Source organism: Falco peregrinus, chromosome 16, assembly GCF_023634155.1.
Source record: "Falco peregrinus isolate bFalPer1 chromosome 16, bFalPer1.pri, whole genome shotgun sequence".
Lineage (NCBI taxonomy): Eukaryota > Metazoa > Chordata > Aves > Falconiformes > Falconidae > Falco > Falco peregrinus.
The window spans coordinates 3,505,337-3,524,878 of record NC_073736.1 but is presented as its reverse complement, the minus strand read 5'-3'; the positions used below and the strand labels follow the sequence as shown (position 1 = coordinate 3,524,878).

The 19,542-nt window shown below is 45.4% G+C and overlaps 2 protein-coding genes across 8 annotated transcripts in view; both read right to left on the bottom strand.

Moving 5' to 3' along the window:
- RPS10 (ribosomal protein S10) overlaps nt 1–19,542 on the bottom strand; it is an 86,154-nt gene that overhangs the window by 47,751 nt on the left and 18,861 nt on the right. The window lies entirely within an intron of this gene.
- Nucleotides 5,384–19,542, bottom strand: part of ILRUN (inflammation and lipid regulator with UBA-like and NBR1-like domains) — a 32,038-nt gene continuing 17,879 nt past the window's right edge. For 2 of the 7 annotated variants that reach the window (XM_055819778.1, XM_055819785.1), the window contains exons 3-6: nt 18,538–18,735; nt 15,848–16,176; nt 15,329–15,436; nt 10,717–10,932 (exon numbers count right to left, since the gene is read on the bottom strand). In XM_055819778.1, coding sequence (XP_055675753.1) covers nt 10,876–10,932; nt 15,329–15,436; nt 15,848–16,176; nt 18,538–18,735 — 692 coding nt within the window. In that variant the 3' untranslated portion in view covers nt 10,717–10,875. Of the gene's footprint in view, nt 7,190–10,444; nt 10,683–10,716; nt 10,933–15,328; nt 15,437–15,847; nt 16,177–18,537; nt 18,736–19,542 lie in introns of those variants that run through there. The other 5 variants (XM_055819779.1, XM_055819780.1, XM_055819782.1 and 2 more) reach the window with 5 other exon arrangements.

Sequence of the window (19,542 nt, the reverse complement as noted above, 5' to 3'; positions counted from 1 at the left end):
GCCTTGTTTTTATGTCAATAAAGGGAGATTGCCATGGAGACACCGCAGCCGGCAGCGCAAGTGGCTCTGTAAGACATCCTATATGGCCTTCCCCACCCACGCACCTGGCTCTCCTCTCCGGTGGCCGAATTCAGGGTTTACTTGGAGTTTATGGGCACTTTGAGGGTGTTTACAACAGCTGCCTGCAAGTGGAGAGCCTGGCAGCACCCTCGGAGGTGCCTCAGCATCGCTCGACTCACTCCTGCAGGCACTCGGCTCTCCCAGGACGGTACACACACCTTAAGCTTGAGTCAGCCAAGCAAGCTGGCAAAGGGCTGAGCCCTGCCAGCAAGTGGGAAAGCTCTTGAGAAGGATTTTTTATCCTCGTTTGCAGAGATCCTCAATGAATTCCCACAAACAGCCAACCTAGCAGAGCCCCAGAGGTGAAGAGTTGGCACTTGACTGCTGGAAAAAACACACAGCACTTGGTGAAGGGGAATAATGACATCCCATCTGCAGCCTCAGGCTTGTTCAAACACCCTTAGCTTGAAGGGTGATACACCTCAGAGCTGGGAGAAGAGCCCTAGCAGCCCATGGGAAGCTGGTTATACGGAGAAGGGGTTCAAACATACAGCCCCAACCAGCAGGAGCTGGGATCGCTGCCTCCGGGAAACTCGTAAAGCCGAGCAGCGAGCTTCTCCTCTGGCTGGAGGATACCCCAGCCAGGTCAATGCCTCCACCCCAGTCCCAGCATCACCCTTTTTCCCCAACACCGTGGATTGTATCCGTGGTTTTGACAGCATCACCAACTCACAGTGCAGCTGAGCCGCCTTGCAGGATGCTCCACCGGTTACTCCGTTTGTAAATAGGTGAAAAATATATTTTTTCCTTTTCCCCCCTGCTTTAGCCCCCAAAGTTCCTGTGCAGGCATCCCTTCTGCAGGGAAGACATAATCAAAATAAGGAAATGGTGCACGTGAGACTGCTCTTAAGCCAGCCCTGCTCCACGGAGCTGAGCCTGCAGCACTTGGTGGGGCAAACAAGGCTGGTCCTCACCTGCGTGTGCCATCTGCTTCCTCGCTCGCTCTGTGCTGTGTGCTTTTACTACTCGGCTGTTTTATGAATGGGGTAGGAAACATTTGAGATTCGATTTCCTCAAAGAATTTCTGTTTCACTGGGTATTTTCCAACGAACACACAGGCGGAGCACGTGAACAGCAGATAACAGGTTAGAGAGCGCTTCCTGTCAAAGCCTACGCTGCAAGTTACTCCTGACCCCGTGTACGTACGCACAGATCCCGTAGTGCTTCCCCACGGACTCCCTCACAGCATCCCCCTCGCCAGCACGGCCTGCGTCCCCACTTGGCCTGTTAATATTTCACTGCGCATCCCCACAGGATTTGCGGAGAAGCAGGAGCAGAGGGAAGAAGAGGTGAAGCGAGCCCAAATCCCTCCCTTAACGCCTTGCTGCGCACTGCAGGCTGCGCACCATGTGATTTAGCAGCCACAGCAGGTAGGAGGGAATTAAAAAAAAAAATAATAATATCACAAAACCTGCCTTTTTCTTCTCTGCTGTGGTTACAACTGCTGCTGCTGGAGGGCAGGGTGCTTGCTGGAGCCCCCCAGCCCACGCCTGTGGGTATGAGGAGATGCAGGGATGCTGCGGAGGCTCTGGAGCACATCCTGTGCTTGGTGGTTGGCTGGGCACCCTCCAGCCAGCGGCGCTGGCAGAGGAGCCTGGGCACGCAGCGAGGCTCGGGGGATGGTGCTGTTCGGTCCTGAGCACTACCCAGTGTGCTGAGCAGCCCTTCCTCACCGTAACCCATCACCCATACAGCTCCTGCCTACCACAGCATCACTTCAGGGACCGAAAGAAGCTGCTTAAAAAACAGAATTCTTTTTATAATTTTTTATAAATTGGAATGGGCAACAATCTGGTTCCTTTGGGGGCGAAAAAATAAAAAAAAGGCAGAAAAAGCAAACCCAAGTAGTTCATAGGTAACTGCGCGTACCGTTTGCCTTGGCCGCCAGCCTTGCCACCCAGCACCACACCCAGCCTCAGCGCAGGATCAGGGATCCCTCAAGTTATTTGCTGTCTCAGGAGACAGTATTAGAAGGTGTGATGGCATTGTCCTGTACCGGCACACTTTGACAGGTTGCAACCCTAAAGACAAACAAGATTCTTTCAAGCAAATAACAGAGTCAATGAAAAGTTGGGCAGAGGGAAGGGGAGGCAATCCCCACCTACCCAAACAGATCGGTCTTAAAGACACCCGTGAGCACCAAGAGCTCAAGGGGTGCATTCTTTTCAAGGCACAAAATAAATACCTGTAGGCACAGGTAGCAGGATGTCTGTTCCCAGTAAGGCTTTTCAGTCAAGCTTGAACAGCACATGAAAGCTCCAGGCATTTATTCAAATGTTAAAAAGCAAACCCAGCGCACGCACATCGAGGCTTCTTGCAGGGATTAGCGACAGCGTCACATGTAAGCGAGAGAACCAAGAGCAGGGCTGCAGCTGAGCTGCTCCACAGTATAGTTTATATAAGCAAACGTTTGGGCTGGTGCCCTGAGCAGTAAAGCCTGGGGGAACAGGATCGGCCCGAGACGACCCCTGCAAGTGCCCACCAAAGCGGAGACCGTATGTCCCCCTCCTGATGCACAGGAACACGAGAGAATCCCTTAGTGACAGAAAGAAAAGGAAAAAACCCAAACTTCCTTCGTTCAAACTGCCTCTCCTGCCACGCCAGGAGACTCGGGACCCATCCTGTCTGAAGTCTGAAGCATGGCCTCATACTGCACCGAGGCTCCGAGCGAGGTGCTGGCACGTAAATAAACCACACAAGGAGCCTTTCAAGCACCGCTTTGTGTTGGAAGGTAAGGAACACTGGATTTCCAGCCCTCCCACCGGCACCCAGCCCTCCCAGTGCCACCTCCCCTACAGTCCCAGTTGCAGCTGGAAGGTACCTCCATCTCCCAGCTGCAGCACCGGCATGGTGCTGAGCCCCAGCCATCCCTTCGGATGCACGGGCTGGACCGGTGCAGGCAGGAGAGACAGAGCTACAGCGAAGTTACCTGCCCTTGTAGCGAGGGAGATCCACCGCCGACGGGAGCGGAGAGGTGTAACACGCGTGGCAGCGGTCTGTACCGTACGTGCAGCTGGTGGGAATCCTCCTCCGGACAGGGGTGCCGCGCTGAGCATCCCTCCTTCACCGAAACATCCACACGGGGCTCTCGACCACCCTTCATGCCCATCCGCCTGGGCTGGAGGGGTTGTCTGATAAACTCAACACGCACAGAATTTGTTTTGGAAGTGAACTGGGTAAAGACAGGGCTAGAACGGGGTGAAGGATACTGTGTCTTAGTGTCTGGAAACACCCCGGAGACAGAAGCCAGCTGGGTACATTTAACTAAGATGACAGACTCAGAAGGTTTTGCAGCTTCAATAAAACTCTCAACAGCTACAGGACATTTTTTTTCTGTGTTAATTTAATCATACAAATATTCATTTATACATTAAGGAAAAAGCTTCCTTTATTTTCACCCCCAATGTGCTATCATAGGGCTTCTCCCAGACTCAATGAGGCAACACACCATCCTGTTCTACACATGCGCTCCCCCCAGAGAGAACAGACAGGCTGCAGAACCACCCACGCACTCACACACGAAAAAAAATATTAAAACACACAACAGAAACCCAGACACGGGACAGCGTGCATTTCCTAACCCTGCAGACTCCAGCTGCTCTCCTGCCCGCACGGCTTCGCCCCTCACTGGGGGAGCCACATCTCCCGAACCTCGGAGGGGTCGTACCCCCCGTACCAGCGGGTACCAGCCCCATCCCTCCCCCCGTCAGGAACACCAGTCTCACTGGGGTAACACAGCCTCTTTACTGGTTCCCCAGTCTCAACCCCATCAGGATTCCCTCCCATTTCCAGCAGGCCTGGGTTCTACGTGTGTAACTCGCACGGATGGGGTTCTCCGAGCCACCACATATGCTGCAGGCTCACCAAAATATTTGGCATTCAGCACTTCCGAAAAACCAGGCTGTTTGTTTCGTGTAGCTGAGACCGATACAATCACAGTGCCCTGAAGTCACCTGGAAAGAGCTTTGCTGAATACATCTCAAATCTCCCTATTTAAAAGCTGGAAACCTGACAGCAAGAGCAATTTGAGGGCTCGCTGCACCACTAAGCTCCAAGGAACCATAGGAGATAAAACCACCTTTGGCCTTAGTGAAACAGTTTTCACTCGAGGAAAAACCCAGAGGTAGAGTAACCACTAATTTAAACGTTCCTCCCCGTCACAGCCAGGGTTACAACCCCAGCCCTCAAAGCATCCAGAGCTCCGTGCCATCACTTGCAGAGCTGGCTCCTGCAGACACGAGTGCTCACAGGCACTGCCTGGGGAAGAGCGGGGATGTAAGCAGCAAGAGGTTGCAGATTTCAGCAGCAACTCAGACCTGGCCCTGCCTTTCTTTACACCCTGGAGTAAGTGACCCTTGTCACAAGGACACCACGGACTGGAAACACTCAAGAGAATTCAAGTCTATACAGAACAAGTATGCCTTCTGAGTGGGAAAGCACACGACTACTTGGGGTGCATGCAAGGTGGTTGGTTTTGTTTTGTTTTGGTTTTTTTTTCTTTCAAAGAAAAGGAAAATCCAGCCTTAGGAAAAGCACAGGAACACGAATGTGGCAGCCGTTATATACGAGAGGAGCATACGTGGCTGGCAGCAGAAGGAAGCCAGTGTGGGGGTATCTGAGTTCAAGGGTCTCCCAGACGCCTCAGCTGACACAAGGCAAGAGGTCGCAGCACCAGCTGTGACACACAGACTCAGATCTTAATTTTTTCCTCCCTTTCGCTACACAGCTGATAGAAGGAGCTAATGAAGATAAGGAGTCACCTTGTCACTAAGAGCAGCCTCCAGTGTTTTAGATGCCTTCAGAAGGGAAGCAACGGTATTACAAGAGCGTGATGGTCAGGTACGTGTTCGTGCCTTCAGAGCTTGTCGCACAAGCCACCTGCTCGGAAAGGAGGGAGCAAAGAAAGGATCCACTCACCCGTGCTACGCTACAGTAATGCAAATCATTCCCTAGACTGAATGCTAGGAGGAGATAATTAATCCAAGACAAAATGATGTGACAGGACAAGAACCAAACGCTACAGCTGCACTGAGCGGTGCAGCACCACCTTCCACAGGTCCGCCCTGGATCTCAACGCTCACCCAGCTCCAGCAAGCTGCCAAGACAGACCCAGGCACTCACCAAACCACAAGTGCAAATGGCTAGCAGTCCAAATCCTGCAGTGCCTCTTTTATGCAGACAATTTCTTACATTATACTTGTTTCTCCAAGTAAACATTTTTTTGAAGGAAGATTTCAGGTAACAGTGACCTTTAACAACTGAACCTCTGAAATACAACCAAAATCCATCACCTAGTTCTCCTTCTGTTGGATACGCAGAACTCCCACCATCCTCCACAAGATCCGTCTGTACGCACTAAGGCAAGAGCATCCTCAGTAGCTGCAATGAAAGTGAATCCCTTGTTCTAAACCAACCAAGGCAGTACAACTAGTCAAGGGCAATCAGAATAAAGCCATGCAAGCCTGCGCTCTGCTCCAACAAGAACAAGAGTCTTCACTGACAAGATTTGGAAGAAGGTTGTGGGAGCTTTATGTATGACTTTGGCAGACGGCTGTTCCAGCCTTGTTCAGCGCTTCTGAGTGAGGCGGTATCCCCTGACCTTGCTCCCCTTCAGCAGGAGCTGTGGTGTCACAGCACTTTAGAAACCCACCGCAGCACTCGAGGCCATTCTCCCTCCCCTCACACTGGGCTTCCCAATCCGTAACTGGAGGAAAATGCATTGGAGGAACAGCAGAGCAACCCAAATCTTTAGAGGAGTGATTCCCCCTCTGATACCAAGACCTGGAGATCCCATTTAGAAGAGAAGAGCTTCAACAAAGCTACAAGCCAGGACGATAAAGGCGAATGAATACAAGGCAACAGAGTGGAATCCAGCTGATGATGCTAACTCTTGCTCTGCATTCAAAAACACAAACAATTAGCTTCAAAGCTAATACTTCATCACAGGAGAAACGAATGCAAACTTAAAACAGTATAAGAGAGAGATGGGAGATTCAAAATTAAAAAGGATGTGACCTGTAAAGCTTTGCAACTACTACCAAGTGAATTACAGCTACAGAAAAAGTTTCCTCTTGGCACAAGACTGATACGCTTGCTTGGTTGCTCTAGGCACAGCTACTGTACATCAAGAGTTAACAAAAAGGTATTTTAAAATGCTAACCACGTAGGACAGCTCTGGAACTTTTAATAAATCTGTTTCTTATTAATATGGGCGTGTATTTGTGTGTACTTCATGTACAAGGGGAAGGGAAACGAGCGCTCCATGCTATCCTAGAAATCCCAGAGCCTTCTTTCCAACTTCAATACCGAGACCTGGTCTTTAGCATGGTTTGCAATGACATGCAGGACAACTAACAGCAACACCCAAACCAAAAGAAAAAAAAAAAAAGAACAAGAAATAAAAGATTAAAAAGTTGGTAACTAAAATCAGCAGATGATATTAAAAATGCAGAGCTGGGTGCAGACCCAACCTGTCACTAAAAAAATGTCCAACAAAAAGAAGTCACTGCACAAGCCCCAGAAGATGCTAAGCAAATTCCCATTCGGTAGCAAGCAAAACATGACAGTTCCATAAAAATGCACGCTGTCCCTTATTTAAAAAAAAAATAAATGAACAAGAAACAAACAAATTAAACATTTGCACAAACTACAACCGCTCTGTAGGCAAAATATTTTTTTTTTAAAGATGGCTTTTTCATTTTCATTTTTTAAACTACCTAATTATGTGTGAGAATGATTTCTAAAAAAAAACCCCAAACCCATGGTGTTGGTATATTTTCTTTCTCATAGCATTTAACAACACTCCTGAAATCCAGCATTCACACATGCATACTTAGATTTTGTATTTTCCTCTGAAAACAGCTAGTCTTAAGTTACTGGGCTTTTGTTTTTTCTTCTTTATCCAGAACACGGAGGCAGAGAAGGGGGGATCCACGTTGTGTCTGTCTGCCACATGAATCCCCCTCCCTTCCCCCAAAAGTCAGTTCTTTCTTAAATTCTCCTCTTGTCGATACCCGTTTTGTGTTTTTGTGTTTTAAGACTGTCCGAAGGGATAAGGACCGTGGAAACCCTGAAAGAAAGTTGGAGACATAATCAATTTCAACAGGCAAAAAATAAAACTGGTCAGTGTAACACCTACATATACCGACCATCCCATCCCAGTACTTCGGAACCAAATGCAACCCCTTACCCAGCAGCGTGACCTGTGCTGTCCAGCCTTATGAAATACTCCTAAAAACACAGGTTTTCAGCGCTTCTAGCCGGTTTGCCCAGAGGTGGCCGCTGCTATCCACTTACCTCTTTCAGGTGTTATTTAGGCCAGGTAATACCCAGGTGTTATTGGGCCACAAAGTAACCTGTATTTTCTACACCAGAGCAAAAAGCCCCTAATAGATGCTACAAAGGCCAAGCAACTGCAGTTTCACACGTCTGTTCTAAAGACTACAGCAAACAGTTAAGTAAGAGGCTGTGAACTGGTGGGAGAGTCCATTTAAGAAGAAAATAAATCAATCAAGACTTGGAAATCCACCTTCCCACAACCGCCACTTTTTCCTCTCTCAAGACAACAATATACATTTTCCTCGATTGAAAAACCAAACACAATATTTAACGAAAAAAATCCATTTTTCCTCCTTTACATCCTGAAGTGAGTCACCTAAATGACAGATCTAGTAACAGGTCTCAAGTGAACAGGAACTTCTTTCTGTAACTTCTATTGTTCACATCGGCTATCCAGGGTTTCATCAGGAAGCAAAAGCAAGCAAGCAACAGGCAGGCAAGAGATCTCTCGAGTCACAGGGATATAAAGTTTGTCACAATGATGAAGGTAAAAAGCACACACAAAATCCTCCTGTAAGATCCAGACACATACCCAGGTCAGAAGTGAGAAAAGCTCATTGTATTTCATTGTCAAAGTTGGAAGATCATTATGCAAATGCTTTTTGTAACACAGTCCAGCTTCTTTCCAGCACACTGATGAGTAAGACAGCCGAGACCCCAATTAGCACAAAGCCATTCTCGGTCTTTGAGTGAAGCTCTGACTTCAGTTTTCACCATTTTGCCTTCAACAGGGCAAACTTCAAAGCAAACACCGTTTCCTGCATGTTCTCCTACAGCTCTGTTACAACCTCACTGCACCAGCCACAAAGCCACGAAGTAATGAGTCTTTAACATGACTTGTAGAAACAGATAAAGAAAGTCTCAACTTCACCAGCTGAAGCCCAGTTGCAAAAACCCAAGCTCAAGAGCTCTGCTGTACATCTATGCGATAAAGGTAATGCGATAAGAAGCCTGTAATCTCGCTACAACTGGTGGAAAAGTTAATTCTTTAGGATATATCAGGTGGCAAGATCCAAGACAACGGCAAAATCAAACATCTATCAGCAGCTCTCAAAATTCAACCAAGAGTAGAGGACTAGCAAGTTATTAAACAGGACGTCTCACGAACTGTGTGGGAAGCATGGAAGACTGGAAACTTGGAAGACAGAAATACATGCAAGTGATGGAAAACCAAACATGCTTTTACCCTAGGAATACGCTGCACTCCTCCTGGTTTGCAAAGGAATCTTTTAAAAAGATAACACCCTGCAGATTCCAGCACAACAGTTCACCTCAGAAAGGAGAAGCTCCCACCAAAATCAAGAGACTGAGATAGTCAATATTTCCAAAAAAACGGGGGAAGGGGAGCAGAAGAGGAACATTAAAATAACGTGACAAGGTGCACAAAAAAACCCCCAAGGACACAGGAGGAAAACCATGTTACAAGCAAAATCCTAAGCTATCGTACTTACTGCTCTACAGAAGAAAAACAGGATTTGTGGCCGATGACCTGTACAGACACATGTGCCAGAGTTTGCTTCATCTTTTAGTTACCTGCACATAAGGCTTTGTTTGCAGACACTGACTGGCAAGCACTCACAAGCCTCCCGAGAGGGTTTAAACACCAACTGCTCTCAGCTGCCTGCTCCCTCTGCCGGGACCGCGCTGCGGAGCCCGCGCTGTACCCGTCATGGATTTCACAGTTTATGTCACAGGCAAAACATTGCCGATTTCATTTGTGTGTGCTGTAAGCCAAGACATCTGCAGCACCCCATGACACAAAAGAATTAACACAGTTAATCAGGACACAGCCCAGAGTCTTCATCTGAACTCAGACACGAGAACAGTTCATTAGTCTTTCTGTATGCAGAGAGAGACCCTGTGAAGACGCTATTAACCTTGTTTTCAGGGAAACCCCTCTGGATCTTCAGATACCATGTTCCATAGCTTCTAATTTAAAGCTACACAATTACGCTAATCGTGTTAATTAAAACCAGAATTTAGCTCACCTTCAGCGTTTCAGATTACTAAATATATACAGCTTTGTACCACTTGCTACACTGCGCTGAACAGGCTGGCATCCCTAGATGGGCTTCTCTCACGAGCAAGTCCAACAACGGTCCCAGAATCTGTGACCAACGGTACCTTCTCCTGGGGCAGGGACTGTCACCAAAAAGAGCGAGCCCAAAATCTTTGCTTTTGGGATTGCCACTCTTCACTGCATTTCACTTACCCGTGAGATTTATTAGTGTACATGAGAACGTACGAAATTAAAAAACACTTGTTTCTTTTCTTTAAGATCAAGTGTAGACTTGGTTTAACATCAGACCCTGAGCAAGAAACTCTCACTCCCCTTTGTGAAATGAGAATATTTCTTCTTCCTCAGTAAGAGGCAAGCTCTCTGCAGAGCAGTCGTTTCTCATTACATTTATTCAACACACAGTGTAATAGTGTCTTGATACCTGAAAACTTCAGTTACTGCTGCAGTGCAAATATACCAGACTCCATTATATGACATTTTCAAGAATAATTATCCCTTGTATGCAATATTTTACATCGTAAACACGCAAAAATAATTCTGCATACAATTGCAGTTTTTCTGAATTCTTTCAAATGAAGAATTATTTACACTATTTTTGGTGAATTTCCTTCTATTCTCAAAATGACATGACTGTCTTCATGAAAAGCTCAGCTGCAGCTTTGCAAATTTACTTTCAATTCTTCCAGTATCTTCCACAGAAGTAGCTGCTAACTTGCTAGTGAAAGCATACTGGCTATTCATACAGATAAAAGTCTGTGAGAACAGAGGACCGTGTTTTTCCAAGGAAAGATTCTACATGCGCATTATTGGTATAAATTATCATTTGACTTCTGTATCTAGAAAGGAAATGAGACATTCTGGAAAGTCAAAGGCCTTGGTAAATACTGAGCTCTTTAAATGAAGGCACCTGCGCTCGAAATAAAACAAAGATTGAGTTAATCTTTCATAAACCATCACAACACAGGCTTTCAAATAGCTATCTTTATTTCACCTTTGTGACTGAGTCAAGATCAATAAAAGGTACACTTCAAGAGAGACAGGAGTTTCTGATGCACAGCTGCAAAGCAATACAGGAGTCTCCCAGTGTACACTGACAGTAGCATCAGACAACGCTACAAGTCCCCGTTTCCTCGTCACCTCCTGGGCCGCTCCTAGTCAGTGCTTCTCCAAACTACGCAGAGTTTTCTTGACTAACTTACGTAAACTGAACACAAACAGAAGAACAAAGTATTGAGCACTTTTTATTATTATTATTATTTTATTCCATGCATGCTGTGCAAACATGGCGTGGCAGTTAAGACCACCAGGCAGTTAAGAATCTTCTCACAGTGCAGCCACTCCTAGGGCTGGTTTAGATGCACACAGCTGATGAAGTACATGAGGGCTCAGGTACACGGTTAAGTTACCATGCAACAACTTAGCTCTTGTAACTTAATCAATGGCGTGCTTTTAGTCTGCAGAGATAAAAGAACAGGGTAACTCTGTTGGCCTGCAATGGAGCAAAGTTAAGCTAAAATCAGATTATCTCACATTTCCCACAGTCTGAAAGCACACGGACTGTCGGTTTTCATGGATGAGCTAACATGCAGCATCCAAACACATTAGTCTTTCACCAGATAAGCAAACCAGCTCATGCAACATCAGTTTAGCCTGCAGATGCTACGCAGCTGTGTGGCTGTCAAAGAGTAGCTATGGTAGTTGAGTCCAATGTTCTCCCATTTTGTTCTAAATTAATTTAACCACATAGTCAACTAGCCCAGTTTGAAGCCCAAACACCAGGATGGGAGGAACCTCTCTTCTACATGGATGCAAATGTTTCTGGGGCACCTTACCCACAAATAAGAGTTGGGACCCAAATACTTTCCAGTGGAAAAAAAAAAATTGTCTGAAGTGTACAGAGGTACTCCAAAAATATGCAAATTGGAGCACCCTGGTTTGGAAGAAGCACGCACCTAGAAACAGCAGCAACTTTGAAACTCAGAGAGGGGAAGCCAGTTAAAGGCTCTAAGAATACAGCACGCTTTGGTTTCCCCTTACATATAGAAAGCTGTCAAGTAGCACGGATCAGAGTTCAGCTCCACACAGAACGAAGAAAGACAGGGAGCATAGATACAGCAGGAAAAAAGGTGGTTTAATTTTGTGGTTTTCATTTTGTGAACTGCAAATATGCTTATATTTCATTGGGCTTTTGAGAGTAGCATGAGTAATGAACAGAACAGATTAAAACCAGACAAGCTATAGAACACCCTCTGCTATGGCAGTGACTATGCAAATCGTTCTGTACGGGCAAATATTTGCCAAATCAGAACTTCCACATGTAGTTTTCTGCATTACACAGGAAGCAACAATTCCTCAATTCATATGGGCAACGGATTTCGAGAGAGATATATATGTATTTTTTTACATAGAGGTGACAAGTACAATCTGAGTGTCAGTATATGGCTATCCACTTCAGATCTTTTTAGGCATTTAAACCTGTATGTTTCTTTCCTCAGTTAAGAAATTTAATTCCCCAGGCACTGTAAGACTGCATCTTGCGCTTTTAATGTAAAAGACTGTCACAAGAGAGCAGCAGTGACCTCGACAGTGTTGCTATGAGACAGGAGCGAGTAAATAGAAGGAAGCTATATTAGCCTCATCTCTCTCGAGGATACAGAGAGAAAGCGATTGCCAAAGAGGAGAATAAAATACCCATGCATGGGTATATCTGGCCTCTAATACAGCTCATCCCTGTCCTGAGATAAGCATCCTATCCTTAAGCACATCTTTAATTCTAAGAACATGCAAAAACTCCACTGGGAATAGATATAACAACATGCTTAAAGCAATGCCCTGAACACAGACCCTGAACTACGGCCTTCCAGCAGTTTATTTGATAAGGTGCGCAGGGTGGACCCAGGGAAGGCGTACACTACAGCAGGAATAAAGCTCACACTCCATTTGTTCCAACCGTATCACAGGTTTCATCTCGCCTGCTTATAGGGAACTCAGTCTCTTGTTTTGGTTTTTCCTAGGTAACTTTGTTTCACTGTGCGGAGCATCCAAACCACCTACTCTGCTACTGTATAAAAAAAGCATTCTGAATGTTTCCACTTGTGAAACATTGATATACTTGTATAATCCAGCAGCAGATGGCACATCAGTGTCATTACCATCCTGACTCCAATGGGGAAATTCAGAGGCCAAGTCACACCTGCTCAGTTGCACCAAAGGGAGAATTAATACAGACAAGGTCTGGCAACTTCCAGTATGTCTTCCAGCTGGAGATGCCAGAAACTGCCAGTTTTATCTCAAAGGTTTCATGGTCTCATGCAACTGCATGATGGGTCCTCCACGATCTCTTGGCAGAGAGGAAGCCTCCACAGTGATCTGAGAGATATTTCAGGGCTCACTTTACTTCTAAATACAGGACATAGGTCCTTCTGAACGCCTTCACTAGACCTTACCCATCCTTTTTGCTATATCTCACCAAATGGTGCATCAAACGTGACTAGGGATTCACTTCGTTCTCCTGATACATGGAAGCAGACAAAAAATACTAGAGGTCCCAAGATACAATCCAGGAATCTTAATGTACAACTATGTAACCAACCCGCAGTACTCCTTTGTCTGCTCCTACAACTTGAAATAAAGCCTTTCACATCAACAGTGGATCACAAGACAACAGCTCCAAATGTAGTCGTTTTCTTTCCCCCTCTCAAGCAGCAGAGTACAGGTCAAGTCCCCGGGGAAGTGGGGAAGAAGGGCCAGGTATGACTTTTCCTAACAGGTACTGGAATACCATCTGCTGAGCAGGTGGTTTAATAGTGCCAGTATGACCTCTCAAGAAGCCCTCTTCCGTTTTAAGTGGTATTCCCAGTTTACCCCTTTTTAGAAAAAAACCCACAACTATCATCTTTTCCAGATTGTAGGAAGAAGGCATGCAATAGTGCTGCTAGACCTAAACCTGGGAAGGTCAGCATGTTCACCTGGTGATTTTAAAAGAGACCAAGTATCCAGGATGTCAAACCTACTCAAACTTGTTCACTACAGAAACAGTATTGTACCAATACAAATAGCAAGTTTGTGGCAGAACACCTCCTGGCCTGGACAGGAAGAGCAAGGCTGGAACAGGACTCTGATCTTTAGACCTACCTTAATAATGGCCTCCAAAGGAAAAGCTGTTTTATTATGTCACAAATAGAAACACTGTAGTAGAGACAACCCTCAAAAAATCAATGACCTTTCACGTACCCCACCCATCTCCAAAAACGACCGTAAAGTTATCCCTTCTGAAGCAAGAAACTTGCTTTTACCTCAGATAATCCACTTCAAGTCTACCCAAGAATATTCTGTAAATACAGAAAGAAACAAAAACCCCAAAATAAAACAACAACAAAGGGAAGAAAGGCCACTTACCCTACATCTGAGGTTAGATTATAATGGCTCACATCTCATTAAGAGTACTCATCTTAAACTTTGGGTTACTAGCTAAACCAACTTACTTAAATTTAGTGAAATCCTCTCTGGTAGTGCTTCACTCTCCTTTTTGGCTTTTCTTTCCCATGGTACAGCTGACCTTTGCTATGCCCTCTGCACCGCCAACAGGTATCTCTTATACCTGTGTTCCTAGAAAAGAAAGCATCTACTCCTCAGCCAAGAGAGTCTGCCGGTACACGTTACCTCCTCGTGCCCACACCACTCTCCTCTCACTAGGAAGGGTAAGGATCTATACCACGGGGAGAGAGACCTAGCGAAAACTGAAGGCCACGTTACTGCCAAAACCTCACATCCAGAAATTCTACACAGGAACCTTCTCAGAAGTGCATGTATTAGCAGTTCCACATCTATCCACCTGCAAGTGCAAATCAACTACGAAGCAATGGCCAAGCTCTGCACTCAGACAATAGGCAAGGGGGGGAAAAAAAAGCCACCTCCAGCCTAAAGCTGACCACCAAAAGTGGAATTTAATTAAATCTAGTATTTTAGCTATGAAAGGCTTAGGTAAGTCCATTAACTCACCAAAGCTGTACTTGGTAAGTGATTTTTATTTTTCATCAACTTGATACATGGAGCTGTTACCAATCTTTGCTGGTGACAACAGACAGCCATAGAGCAGTACTCCCTGCCTGAAGCACCTGAGATAGTTTATGCAGAGCAGCTGTACCGGTATCTAGACAGCCTCTGCAGTCAGACAATGGCCTGTCCCTTCAGGGAACACTGCTATCCACCAAGCAACCACTAAAAGGCAGTGACTTTCAGTCACTGCTAATTTCAGGCTGTATTTGAACTGATCGGTGAAAGGCTTTATTTTTCAATCATTTCCTAAGCCATCCATTTCACTTTTAGTGTGCAAGAATCTCGAAGCAGGAGCCAATACAGCTTATAGCAATTTATGTTTGAGGTGCAAAACACAAGAAGGGTGATTGGTAGCCTGTCAAACAGTTAATCCCGCGCATGCCATCGGTAAAAAAATGCATAGCCCTGGTGCAAAGTAGGTCACTAAAATATGATCCACTGGTAGAGGACAGGCAGTTCATCCAGTTAGGAACTAAAGTGCTGTAGGTGAACTAACATTAGGGCTTTATTAAGTCATTCAGCAACCAAGTGTTATTGTCCTACACAGCCTGCTTAAAGTACAGTAAAGCATTTTTAAAGGATTTTAAAAATCAAACTAGTTTGACATACGACAGTACACACCTACACATACTGGCTGCATTAACAGGTGGATTCTGAATTGTAAATAATCCTGCAATTCATTTTTCACACACAAGCAAATAAAAACAGTCAAAATATCACTCAGACTCATATAGCATCCACCAAGCAAGCTTTTATGAGAGATTTAAAGTAAAGATAATTTCAGTTACCTACAATTATAAACAAGACAAGGACACAGACAGGAATAGTCCTTTGATTGACTGTTCCTGACAGGTAGCTTCTGGGATCAAAACGTTGAGCTCTGTAGTCTCCCCACACCAGCTAAAAAGAAGTTATCTGGTTAATCTTAGAATTTGGGGGTGTGGTTGTTTTTCCTCTTTTCAAAATTATTTAAAACTCAGGAGCACATCTAGAGAGATATTTTGACTTATTTGCACACGCAACTGGAGCGGGCTCCAGCCACTAATAGTTACAGCACCCAGACAAGATTATATAAATTTTAAGAAGGACTTGAAGCAAAAACAAAAAGGTAGATCTGGTAGAGTCTATCAGAGGCAAAAATATTTTAATATAACATGAGGAGTTGGCAGAGTCAGACAGTCAAATTCAAAACCTTCCTTAGCAGGTCTGGCAGAAGCAGAAGGGAAGGGCTTTGCAGTTTGTAACGAAGAACTATTACATACATCACAGTCTCATCACCTACCCATTCTCCTGTTCTCCCAGGGCACCTACCTTACTGTATGTCACTACCGACAAGTTGTTCGAGTGACTGCTGGGGGAGAGATTTACAGAGTTTTGTGACAGTCCATTCTGATCTTGTTCGATTTGGTCGGGAGCAGGCCCCCATGTGTTTTTGCTGATTGTGCCTAGCTCGGAACCCCCAGGGTCTTTTAGGTTGTTTTCATCTGGTTGCCTGTTCTTCTGTGGAGAGGCGAATGGGTTAAAGTTTCCTTCTACCTTGCGATGCGGTTGCGTGTTGAACTCTGTTTCAAAGGATGACAGCTGCTGTGTTACACCTAGAAGTCCTCCAACTTCCACGCTGAGGATCACCCAGATGACATCTGTGGGAAAAGACAGACACTCAGGTTGTCACTAGATGGAGTTTATGAAGTGGGAAGGAGAAAAACAGAACGTGAATTCCATCCTTCACAATAGAATGAAAAAAAGACTGATCGTTTAAAGTACATTTTTATGAAGCATCAGAAGTACCGATTAAACACTAATTTAGTGTCCAATCTTTCAAGAAAACCAGGCAACGTTTACTCCCACTGAACTTACATGAAGCAGCTAAGAACATAAAAAACGCAAACTGAGATGGCAACTTGAAGTTCCATACCTTCAGGTTACCAATAGGATGCACTGAAAAAAGAAAACCTTAAGTGACTTTATCCAAGGCTATGCAGCAAGACTGAAATGAGAGCCAGGAAATATCACTGCCAATCTCCTGCTCTGACGGTACAGAAAAGGCAATGTTTTTTGTTTAGCTTTGAAAGGCTTGACTATTAAAATAAAACAACAAAAGGGTGACTTAGAAGGTAACTATGTTTATAACAACTCACTGCAAGATATCTCTGTTCCAGTTCCAAAACACTCACAGTGGGTGGATAAGACACCCAGTCTTGGTAGACTATTACCCAAATTCACAAACTACTGGTTAGTATAAGGAACGTATTTACAGTTCTTACCTAATGCATGTCTGCCTCTTGTACATAGATAAGATTGTTATTTTACTTACCATTTCATTTACACTTCATGCAAACATTATGGCCTATTTACATAAATACATTTCTTGGTATGTATCCAAATTCAGCCTTCCTGCCTTTTTTTTCTTTTCTCTCCACTTCTCCATTAAACGTGCTCCACTTTTGTTTTGCTGCACGGAGAGGGAGAATTAAAGAAGAACAGCAGCAATACCTTATCTCATCTCAGCAGATCTAATAACAGCACCTCATGTCACATGTAATCGTTTCCAGGTTTTCTGCAGTCAAGCGTTAACCTACGAGAGGCTCTTTCGTGCTGCCACTGCTGGCCTGCGGGAGCAGACAGCAGGTACTTTTGCTGTGTGCCATTAACTCACCCAGCTCTCCCCCCAGCCCCTCCCCAGGTTTATCAGGGCCGGGCTCATTACTTTGCATTTTACAACCCAATTAAAGGCAGCGGGATTTTTTTCCCTTCCACAAATGCAACTCGCTGAAGGTCCCCAGCACCCTGCCGGGGCCGTAACGGCCCCGTAAATACCCACTAAGCGCCACAACAGCCCGTGCCCCCCGCGCCCGCCCGCCCCCATCCCCGGCCCCGCCGCGGAGCGGCACTGCGGCGCCCCCTGCTGCCCGCCCGCGGCACAACGCCCGGCCCGCTCGCCCCGGTGGCCCCCCAAGACCACCGGGCAACAGCCCCGGCCACTCGCCAGGCTCTCACGCTGCTGCGGGGCCTGACCTCTGGGGGCCGGCTAGCATTAACGCCCTTAATTATACAGCGGGGGAAGGGTAGCTTTGAGCCAGAACTCGATAGCCAAAGGGATTTTCATTTGTTGGTTGTTTCCTTTCAAAATGTGCAACTTCAGGAAGTTTAGGAAGATTTTAAACTGTCAGCAGCTGGGAAACACTCGGCTTTACACACACACGGGGCTGTGGCAGGGAATGTAAGCTGAGGAGGCCTTCCAACCTGCGCAGAGGAACTAATGCCCTTTCTCCAGGGACAAGTTACATCCCCTTTTGACACCGAGGAGTCGCACGTTTCCCAACAATCCCGCCCAGACCCCCCTACTTCTGAGCAAAGAGTTATTTTTGACTTCAAGTGCTAACATCTCTCACTCAAGCCCATGTAACTTGGGATAATCCCAACTGCCAAAACAGATACAAAGATGTTCTCAGTATAAACTAAAGCTGGCTAAAAATGACTGAAAGACTCAAAATGAATGAAGATGTTGGTGGCTCAGGCTGAGGCACCAGGCAAAATATCAAAAAGTGTTTTTTTTTAAATACAGAAATATGGTTCACAGCAGATGCATTAAATTACTGTATTAAAACCCAGGCCTGAACTTCTCAGATGAGGTTTTCAGAACTTCCATAGATTTTTACGTATGTAGATTTTATGGAGTTCACCGCGAAAGAATCCCAGCAAGGACCAACTGGAAAGAATCTCCTAAAGAAATGCAAGTCCCTTTGTTTCTCAGAGCTTTGTGTAATCCATAATTTGTTCCAGTGTTTAGAAAACATATCTGCGCTGACCAAGACAACATAGTAGTTCATTTAATGTTTTCTCTATTCTGTTTTCTATATTTAGTCTCGGAGCTGGCAGACCTGTACTGTCACCATTTGGTTATCAGGAGAACATCTGCAAGGGGCCAGGAGCGTCCTTTTCGTCTGCAGCAGGTGTATGAGGAAGAAAAGCCTGAAGAACCGCAAAAAGGGATCACTCACCTCCGTAATAGAGTCCTGTGGCAGTGCACATTCGCCACTGTCCCTGATACATTCCTGCTGTGCTGGGGCTGCACATCTGAACACTGACGTCTGCAATCTCCTGGGGCTCCAGGGACCTGACCATCACCATGTTTACGTGGCCAAACTGGTCTCCCCCGACATACTTCAGACAAACCCCTGGGGGCCACGCCTCTGTCCCTGGGATTAAACAGAAGAAAGAATTACTGACAGTGCACCAGGAAAAGCTCTGTGTCTGTTTGTGTAAGACTGGATGAAACATGCTTATTAAAACAGTTGTGCAATTGTTGAACAGTCAAAGGAATACCAAGATATACATAACACAGCCAGCGATGGATGCTGAAGAAGAATAGTTTTCACACAAAGCTTAACTGGTCCATTTAGAGACCAGCAGGACAATTCATATTTCTGTTTGAATAATCCCTAGGTCTTCTTTACACAGGAAAATTCTCAAAATCACAGTGTAACAGCCACAAAAAAAAAGAAAATCAACATAACCAACACACATATATATTTTATCAATGCTAGACACAAAGATGAGGTCAGCCCTCGGTGGGTTCCCCCCCTCCTCATTTCTTCCTGCCTCCCTACATGCAGCTCCTGAGTCTTGTGACATCAAAATACACATTATTAATACAAAGCGCCGAGAACATTTTCTTTCAGGGATTCATTCTTTTTTAAGCCTGTTAGCAGTCTCAGGAGGAACTCACAGTTTGAACTATAATTGAAGAGCTAGTACTATTTTGTAGATGGATTTATTTCCCTTCTTTCACCAACCCTTCCCTCAGCCTTGTGCACAGGTGGAAAGGTTTGAGAACATATGATTTATTTGAGGAGATCAATGTTTAGACTGCAGATACTGGGACTGACAGCATGACCTGGCAATCTGTAGAGGTAGAGAAAACAGTGCATGCAAGCACAGCCATCTCCACCAAAGATAACAAATACGGGGGCAGACAAAAAGAAAAGTGCTTCTGAGACTAGTGA